The sequence below is a fragment of the Plutella xylostella genome, chromosome 10 (genome assembly GCF_932276165.1).
Source record: "Plutella xylostella chromosome 10, ilPluXylo3.1, whole genome shotgun sequence".
Classification (NCBI taxonomy): domain Eukaryota; kingdom Metazoa; phylum Arthropoda; class Insecta; order Lepidoptera; family Plutellidae; genus Plutella; species Plutella xylostella.
In genome coordinates, this window is record NC_063990.1 from 9,362,310 (window position 1) to 9,372,324 (window position 10,015).

The window sequence follows — 10,015 nt, forward strand, 5'->3', positions numbered from 1 at the left end:
GCTAATACACTATTTCAATTATAACAACACAATACCGTACCCCTACAAAAGATATCCGATCACATATTCAATTATAGTAAACAGCTAACCTTTTGTGTGTCATCGCATGTTTCCACTCCATAATTTCGTGCGCTAGACAAACACAAATAAGCTGCGGGTCTAATTATTTCAAAAACAAAAAACTGGCGACAGTCGCCAACAAATGAAATGGCAAAAAGTAAAAGCGGCTGCGAGTTTGTCGCGTGACGTCACGCCGTGTCCGGGTCCGCGCAGGGCGACAGGGCGGGCCGAGGGCGGCGCCGCCGCTCTTCACCACCGTTTTTTAAAACACACTCTAGTCGCCTAATAACAGGCTTTTAGCACTGTTCGGTATCTCGGTCGCCGTTATCTGCCTCGGCAGCGGCGGCGCCGGCTTATCGTGTCATGTAAACAGTCATTTACAAGTGACTTCGCATATCTCAACGGGTAGGGGTGTATTTGCAGTTAGGATTTTTGCTAGATAACCGGCGAGGCGCTGGCAAAAAGGTATGGCGCCTGGACTTGTTCAATCGGAACCGTTTGTATGACACCCTGCGCGCTTTGCATACCCTTGTCACGCACAAGTAGCTTTCATTGGCTGTCTGCGTGTAGTTCCGCAGGTCTCGCCGCCATGTGCCGCGCCGGCTAATTGCCCTGTCGCCGCGCACGCCCGGCCCCACATGTGACAATTATCCCTTACACGCTATTAGCGGAGACATTTACGGAAACGGATGTTTAAATTGCATCCCCAAACATGGCGATAAGAAATCCCTGGGATTTGTACTCGGAGAGCTTCCTACTTCTTCTTATGTGTGGCCCGTTTTCTTATATCGTTTCGTGGGGAGTTGTGTGTGTTAATTAATCATAATTAGGTAAAGTTTCGAAAGGTTAACTTCATTAAATACCTTTAATATTGAAGTTAGCTAGGTATTTAACAAATTCATTAGTTTTTATCAATTATACTCTAATTTTTAATTCCGCGGAATTCTGACATTTCATTAGTGATACCACTAAAAAAGCTCTTCACCGAAAAAAGGTAAAATTTGGATGCATTTAAGGGCAATATTTTTTTTAATGTTTTCATAGAAAAACATAAATCTAAATATTTACTTGCTCAAATGAAGTAGGTAATACAAAAATAACAAATATTTCAATACTAGCTGTTGCCACGAGCTTTGCTCCACCTTAATTAGTTTTCCCGTGGGAATTCCGCGATAAAAAGGCTATTTTTTATCGCGGAATTCCCTGGATTAACACATAAGCTATTATGTGTTAATCCAGGGTGTCAGCTAACTCCATTCCAAATTTCATTAAAATCGGTTCAGTTGTTTTGACGTGAAGAAGTAACAAAGGTACACACATACTTACATACATACACACATACTCACATACTTTCGCATTTATAATATTAAGTAAAATCACGACTCACGACCATTGTATCGAATTAATTTTAATTACTTTATTTTATTCTTAGGCATGGCATCACTTGCTACTAAATTCAGGGATAACAAACCTTTTTAATATATTTCAAATAAAAGATTCTCAATTCGGTAAGTACATAATATGTTCGGTATATAGGTACCTATGTAAGATTATTAGAACTGCACCATATTAACATATGACAATCCATTAAGCCTAATAAACAAATATGAAATTTTTTATTGTAAGTATAAGTATGTTTATATGTTTGTTGGTATGTATGTTTGTCCACGAATATCTCGGAAACGATTGATCCGGTTGTTACTATTCTTTTTTAGAGTTCCGTACCTGAAAAGGAAAAAAGGAACCCTTATTGTTGTCCGTCTGTCTGTCACCACCCTTTTTCTCAGAAACGGTTAAAGATATCAAGCTAATATTTCATATAGATGTACATAATGATGAAATTAAAAGGAAAAATATCTCAGGTAAGTAGACTTGTACGGAACCCTCAGTGCGCGAGTCCAACTGGCACTTGGCCGGTTTCTTATCGTTGACCTACTGGATGACAAACTGAATTGGGGTTCGCATATAAACAGCCTCTGTAAGAGAGTCAGAAGACTGATCTATTTGTTCAAGAATCTTCGTCACTGTCTTGACAAAGAAACTCTGATTACAGTCTACAAAAGTTTATGTGAGTCTATTCTGTCATACTGTATTCCAATATGGGGTGGCACTTACAAGACCTATATGTTACCTCTGGAACGGGCGCAAAGAGCGGTTTTGAAGGTTTTATTGTCCAAACCAAGAGACTACGCTACCGTGAAAGTATACTCTGAAGCGCAAGTCCTTACTGTGAGACAAATATACCTTCTCAGGACTGTGTTGCGCCGCCACTCATACCTTCCCTTGGATGCCAAAGTGCTAAACAGACGACAGGGTTTTTTCTGTTTGCGAGTTAAAAAGTTGTCGTACGGTTTTTGCCCATAGCCAATTGGATAACCTTAGCTCGAGAGTATATAATAAAATAAATAAAAGTTTGCACATTTACCCCCTTAATAAATTTGAAATTAAATGTAAATTAGAAAGCTGGCTATCAGACTTATCATATGAAGAGACTGAGAAGCTCCTGACTATGACTTCATGATAACATAACTAAAAATACCTTGCAATCAAAATACTTTTCCCATAAATTATGTATCAGCTGCATCGCTCTACTCTATAACATTACTTCATACTCACATCACACATACACACACACACACACACAAACACACACACACACACATACACACTCAGAGTCATACACTTACAACGTAGGCACACACTCTTATTTTAATCCTAAATCAAGTTACGGCGTTACTTAAATTTATTTTGTATAAGTACCTACTACTGTTTCATTATATCGGAGAAACATCATAACCCTATAATACAGGATCATTCCTAGCTTAGGGTTATGATGGTTCAACTCACAACGCATTTGTTCAACCTATTTTGTCTAGATTAAGTCTGTAACGTTGTTGCTATTTTTATTGAAATAAAACTTTTATTTACTTTTACTATTTTACCTTTCGCGTTGTGATAGTTTGTTGATTTTTATAAACGTTATGGAGCCACAACCTGGCCCTTCCCAGGAAGCGGCCCCATCTGACAGAGCACAAGAGTTAGACTTTCTCTCTCCCAGAAAGAAGCGTGCTCGTGGTTCTTTTGCGCCTAACGTAAAGACCATCATGTTCAGACTCGCATTGAAAAAAGTACCCAGTCAAAAAAGGTTTGTGATCTCTGACATGTCAAAAATTGATAACTGTCAGAATTCCGTGAGATTAAATATTAGAGATTAGTGCATAGTAGATACTGAAATCCTAATTGCACATGTTATAGGTAGGTATCTAAGAATCTATCCACTTGATTATGATTAGTTAGCATTTAAAATACTGGCTTGAGTGGTCAATTAATTAGTGCTTTTGAAAGAGTTCTTAAAATACCGACCGGAAATACCCGCATAACACGACTCGAAGTAATCAAGTCTAATCAACGCCATTTCTTTTTTCCACAGAATGACCGCATAACGAAGCTGAAGATTGACAACAACCCGTTCGCGAAGGGGTTCCGAGCGTGCGGCCAGTCCAAGTGCAAGAGGAAGAGCGTGGACGCGGGGGGTGAGGGGGGCGCGGAGGGGGAGGCCAAGCGCGCGTGCTCGGACGCCGCCTCGTCGTGCTCGGAGGAGGGCAGCCTGCGCTCCCTCTCGCCCCGCTCCCCGCCGCCCCCCGAGTCCCCCGCGCCCGCCGCCGCCGCGCCGGAGACCCGCACCCCCCCGCCGCCCGCCGTCTACCACCACCCTGAGGTGCCCTACCCCCTGGGCCTGCCGCTGCCGCTCGGCCTGTGGCCCTCCCCGGCCCTCGCCAGCAGCTACTCCTGGGCGCCGCTGCCCCCCCCGCCGCCGCACGTCCCGTCCTCACCCCCGCAGGCGCCCGCACCCTGCCGACGACTCAAAAGCTTCACAATAAGCGCTTTGCTAGGCGAAGGCTGATTGCAAAATACTTAGCACAATTTTAGAGTAAGCGGGCATGATTCGCAATAGTTATTTTTGTAAATTTAATAATGAAGAGGGATAGACAGATAAGGTAACGGCTCATATACCTCGTAGATTTACTTATACCTAATGTAGATTCTCAATTTAATTTGTAAGTTTTTGTGATATGAAAATTGTGCCTTTATTTTACCTAGAATAAGCACAGATAATTATTTATGGTGTCCATTTAGTAAAGAAAGATATGTTTAATAAAAAAATAGTAAATAAGTACTTACAATAATTATGAATGTTTCAAAAATGATGAGTTCGTTAATTAATGACTGAAAATCTATATGTATAATCTTTACGTTAACTTACAAAATTTTAGGTGAATTATTAAACTGAACTATTAGTTAGGATGACTGTAAATAGTGTAAATATAAAAGTTTAGAAAATATATTTTGCATAAGAAAATGATTTGTCTTATTTTGCTGCACCTACAAGAAGTAACTAAGCTCGTCGGGGCTAAATAATAAGAGTACACCTTATGTTGACGTACTGAAATGGTTTTATTTCATTTGATTGATTAGGTACGCATAAAATATGCAACTGTGAGACAAACAACACATTAACTGGAAATTATGCCTAAATATTTTGAATAATTTCTTTCTATTACACATCTACACGACATTTAAATGCACAAGGAACTACAAATAATTCAGAATAATATAAGAAGTACATTCTATGACAAATTACAACATTTATGTATTTTAAGACATATTAAGCTGAAAATTATGAATAGCCAAATGTGTCTAACATTTGGCTAGACATTTAATAAAACCAGTTATCTTAAATACGCACCGAAATACTATAGTATGATTCGTTTATAGTAGAAGTAAAAGAATTAGGTAACTATAAAACAGCAATAATTGTCATAGTAAAAATATCTCCTTATTTTAGTAAATACGAATTCTTATAACAACTGTTAAATATATATCTCCAGATAAAATGCCTGATACAATACTTTTGGCTAACATATAGCTTAGATATTCGTGAAGAAGAAACAGCACTAGTTAGGCTCATTGAATTTGCTACATAATTGTAAGTTCCGTTGGGTCCATGTTTATCCTGCTACGAGATTCTGTAGCTCAGCACTCAGCTCTGAGGCATCAATGTTGAGTTTGGAATTGGAGGTCTGTGCAGGGGCGCTAGACTCGCGGTTGCAGGCCTTCTTATGCACGAACCAGTGCAGGCGCTGGCACTCCCGGTCGCAGTACTGCACTGACTTGCATTTAGAACACTTTTTGGCGGGTTTCTCTTCACCACACGTACTGCAGTAAGACACTGTATCAACAAAGCCTCGCTGACCATTGATGGTGCAGTTGATGACTGACAGAGCAGTTGGGGGGTCTTTGCTGGTCAGTGCTGACACCATCTGGTGGAAGGTGGTGCATTCTCTGTAGGGGAACTCCCTGACACAATCTTTCAGGAATGTATCCATAAGGTCAAGAGAATATCCATCCTTACCTGGCTTCAGTAGCTTTTTTGCAAATATTTCCACAATGTCATGCTTCTTGTCTTCCTTGTCACTGCTGCTGGGCTTCTGCTTCTCCTTGATGTTGTGCAGCTCACGCACAATGTATGACAAGTAGTGGTACTTGAAGGCCATCACCTCATTGGTGTCACCACCTCTTGTCATCTCTTTCTTACAAAGGAGTTCAAGAACCTTGCTCACTTTTTCAGCATTCTCAAGCAAACTCTGCATGTGCTGGAGGTTTAGGGCTAGTCTTACAGGATGAATGTTAACTCCAAGGACAAACTTGTGCAGCGGGTCCACAAGGAATGCGGGCAGGCTGGGCTCAGTCTGAGTCCCCTGCACTACAGAGTAGTAGGCGATCTCGCTGCGCGGAAGGAAGTTGTTTATCGTCGCTACTGTGTGGTGGTTGCCAACAAATGCAGCCATTTGGGCCGCAGACCGACCCACTGAGTTGGTGGTTGTGGGCTTGGCACCCGCGTCCAGCAGCAGCTTGCACACCTCCGAGTTACCGGAGAGAGCACCAAAATGCAAGGCGGTGTAGTTGTACTCATGTCGGCCACAGTTCACGTCTGCGCCCTGTAATCGAATAAGAATCAACAATGAGAGTATGTTACGACTAAATTATGAGCTCATTAATAGAATGGAGGTGATTAGTACATACCCTATCGAGCAGGAGCTGGACCATGTCCTTGTTACCCTTATAAGCGGCATGTTGTAGCGCGGTCATACCATTTTCGTCAAAGAAATCTACTTTTCCTTTATGTTGTGCTAGAATATTCTTGAATTCCGTTAAATCTTCTTGCGCTATAGCGTCAAATATGTTTTTCTCCGCCAATGACTTCTCGTCGTTATTGGGGTCCATTTCAGAGAGTTTACAGCAAAAAATATAAAATCAATCGAAGATTCTGCAGGAAGCTCAAACAACCTCAAAAAACGAATGAATTCAATGAATGTCAAACTGTCAAAGTGACATACCGAAAATTAAATATTGCTCCTTGCAACACTGATTACTAGGCATGAGGCATTATTACTGGCATAATCAATCGATTATAAATTATCATAAGTAGATATAGCAAATATTATATCCATGTTATTATTCTAATCCTTAGATGAAAAAAATTGTTAAATGTTAATCTCCCTTGAGTGCTTTTCTTAATACATGGCCATGGTTATACTAGGTACCTAGCATACTAGCTTTCTCATAGGCGTGAAAAGAGCAGCCAACTAACCAGCCTATAAAAATATTGTTTAGTTTCTACACAAGGTAATAAGTAAGTAGGCATATAACTACTTACATAATAATATGTTTGTAGGTACAGTGAAACTATAAAGTCCTGAAATTAATGTTTGAGGAACTAAAGTTTTCAGGAGCCTGGCACCATTAGAAAAGAAACATAAAAGTCATAACAATTGTTTATGTCAATAGGCGGTTGGCTGTTTTTTTGAATTTTCTTATTAATTATAAGGATAATCTAGATAAAAGCAACAATTTACGCTTGGTTGCAATTAGGAAGATGAAGAAAAATATTCGTAGTCAAGCTAGTGAAGTTATTTATCGAGTTTTAATACAATGTTTAGCGGAACATGAAGCTGGACACATTTTGTCGAATTTGGAGGATGTTTACGCTCGTACAGCGTCTATGACGGGTATGTAGCATTGTACAAATTGTAATAACTCATTTTTTATTAGTACCAACGCTTCATTTATCGATAAACCTAGGTTTAGAGCCCAAGTCGAACATTGTTTACATACCACTGATTGTAGGTTTCATCTGGTTTCAGTTGAGTCAAACCTTAACATTTTGATACTTGAAGATATATGTTTGTTTACTTACTAAATTCACATTGTGTGAATTTGGGGGGCATTGTGTAACTCAAAAAGAATTTTTAATTTTATTTTATAGTTATATCGGACCAGCGTGCCAAAGAGGGCAAAATATGGAATATTTCTAACTCCTGGAAGAAACAGAACTGGCCGTCCAAAAAGAGAAATTGATGTCTATACTATGTGTGCCCTTCGTCAACAGATCCAGTTTTTTTTATACAGTTGTAATAACGTTATCTAAATAAATATTTATTGGTTTCACTATTAGCCTTCATATTAACACCTTCTAGCTTGTATATGAGCTTTTTTGTGGATGGTAAGTTGTTTTTAAATACATAAATAGGTAGGAAGTTAACAGGCAAAATTTCAAGTATCAAAGTCAGTTATGTTTCGCTATATAGGGTTGCTTCATGAAAGATAGCAGTGCCCTCATTTAATTTCAGGACTTTATAGTTTCACTGTACTCATAATATGATTTTACTAATATTTTGACAAGCACCGTTGGTTAATTATGTCTCATTTACCATGTCAAGTTCTCGCCTCGCCTGCACCTGGCCCACGCTACGACTCCGCTTCGACTTCTTCAGTAAGCGTTGACCAGGACTCGCATAAGTAGGTATAGAAAATATACAGAAGGTTCTTTGTAGCCGCCGTCGTGACTCTCGACCTAAGTATTAAATTTGTTTTAATCTTCACTGAATTTTAGAAACCTAATAATTTCGAATTTTCAATTTGATGCTTATTATATAATTAATTAATATTCGTATTAGGAGGCGGGAAATTTTATAATGTTTTCGTGGAAATTAATACTTAACCAATATATGATGAATTGAAATGAATGAAATGAATTTCACCCTTATATTATTATATTTAACTACAATACAGGGAGTATACAGGACAAGGTGTATGTATGTCCCAACTGAGGCAAGCGCGTTCAAATAAAACTTTAAATGCAGTTTTTTTATTTTGGAATGTTTTTTCCTGTTATTTAAAATTAAACTATCTACAAAATCTACGGTAGTTGTCCACAAGTATCGGTCGTAACATAGAACAACGCGGACTCGGGTGTACCCGGGTCGACCCGGAATGGGTCGTAATTTTCCACACCCATAAAAAAAATAACAATGACAGATTTTTTTTTATTCGATAATGTATTCAGTGTGTACATACAGTTTTAAAGGTTACATTAATTTAAAAAAAGACAACAGACTATTGTAATGTGAGTGTGTGTAGGTATGTGTGTGTATGTATGTGTGAGTGTGTGTGTTAGGGGAAAAGGTTAATAAGTACCTACTTATAAGTAAGTACTTAGGTATTACTTCCATGCAGAAAAGTTATCAACTTGCGTGAATCGAACAGTAGGTACTTACAGAACATTTTGATTTGAAATTAATTGAAATCACTTCACTACTCAATGGTGGATTTCTCACTATCACCCGTATTTTTGTTTATAAAATCTTTACAATTAAAGTCACTTAATTGCAGTTCTCTGTCTTAATTCAGTGATGAATGTTCAGTATTACCGACTACATGAAACCTGGATAAGTAAGATTGCAATTCCAGAGGTAAATTTATTTAAAGTTTGATTTCAATAATTTACAAGAGTTCATTAAAACATAGTTATTGTCTCAGCTATAGAGGTAAGGTATAGAAATACTCGTACACTAGCTTTCTCAATTATAGAGGTAACATTAGGTACCATTCAAATATATATTATCATAAGAATCCCATTTGCAGAGGTTTATTTTGTCTCACTAACAGAAGTAATCAAGTGCTAAAGTGCCGGAACCTCAGCACGCAACCCAGATATGGTGGTTTCCCACTTATCCAGGTCCTATATATTTCTCCAGGTTTCAATGTATCTAAATATTAAAGCATAGAACAACGGTTTGACAACCGGTCAGGGTTGTGTTGATTTTTTTAAATGACAAATCGCTTTAAGCGATAAGACCACAATTTTGTACTTATGTGTTAGTAGATAAGTTTTGTAATTTCTTTTCTGTCTGTGTACACATTAAGAATATTCTATCTATCTATCTAATAACGCAGACTCGGGAGTATGATGGGTGTATACATGTATGAAAGTGACGATAACGTCACAGAAGACCCATGAACACCAATACCAGTATGGCCTATTACTTACACACATTATATTATTATATTCTCTCTCTCTCTTTCTCTCAGCCTTCTAAAGTCCACTGTTGGACATAGGCCTCTCCTAACGATCGTCACCCCAAACGGTCACCCGCCATCAGCACCCAGCGGCTTCCCGCTACCTTCCGCAGATCATCAGTCCAACGGGTTGGGGGGCGACCGACACGCCGTTTTCCGACACGGGGTCTCCACTCCAGAACTTTTTACTCCAGCGTGGTAGTCGGTTCTGCGGGTTACGTGGCCAGCCCATTGCCACTTCAGCGTGCTAATCCTTTTGGCTATGTCGGTAACTTTAGTTCTCGAGCGGATTTCTTCATTACGAATCATATCTCGCAGGGACACTCCTAACATAGCCCTTTCCATTCCATAGCACGCTGAGCAACTCTGAGTTTGTGAATAAGCCCTTTGGTGAAGCACCACGTCTCGGCACACACACGACACACACATACACCCTCGACTGTAATTCCTGAAGGAGTAGTCAGCTAGTCTGTGATGACTCGCAACACGCAAGCGCCGCTTTTTGGAAGTTACAATTTTAAGTAGGTATTTATGA

The 10,015-nt window shown here is 39.3% G+C and overlaps 2 protein-coding genes across 2 annotated transcripts in view; one reads left to right on the forward strand and one right to left on the reverse strand.

Annotated features, from left to right (window-relative positions):
• Window positions 1-4,420, forward strand: part of LOC105383717 (T-box transcription factor mls-1) — a 28,169-nt gene extending 23,749 nt beyond the window's left edge. The window contains exon 5 of the mRNA XM_038117904.2: window positions 3,491-4,420. Coding sequence (XP_037973832.2) covers window positions 3,491-3,964 — 474 coding nt within the window. The 3' untranslated portion in view covers window positions 3,965-4,420. The remainder of the gene's footprint in view (window positions 1-3,490) is intronic.
• A 71-nt stretch (window positions 4,421-4,491) lies between these two features.
• On the reverse strand, window positions 4,492-6,432 carry LOC105383692 (ankyrin repeat and MYND domain-containing protein 2). The gene is made up of 2 exons (XM_011553784.3): window positions 6,145-6,432; window positions 4,492-6,059 (listed from the first exon to the last, which is right to left on the reverse strand). Exons 1-2 carry the CDS (start codon window positions 6,343-6,345, stop codon window positions 5,070-5,072), a joined length of 1,191 nt encoding a protein of 396 aa, XP_011552086.1. The 5' UTR covers window positions 6,346-6,432; the 3' UTR covers window positions 4,492-5,069.
• Between the last annotated feature and the right edge of the window lie 3,583 nt (window positions 6,433-10,015).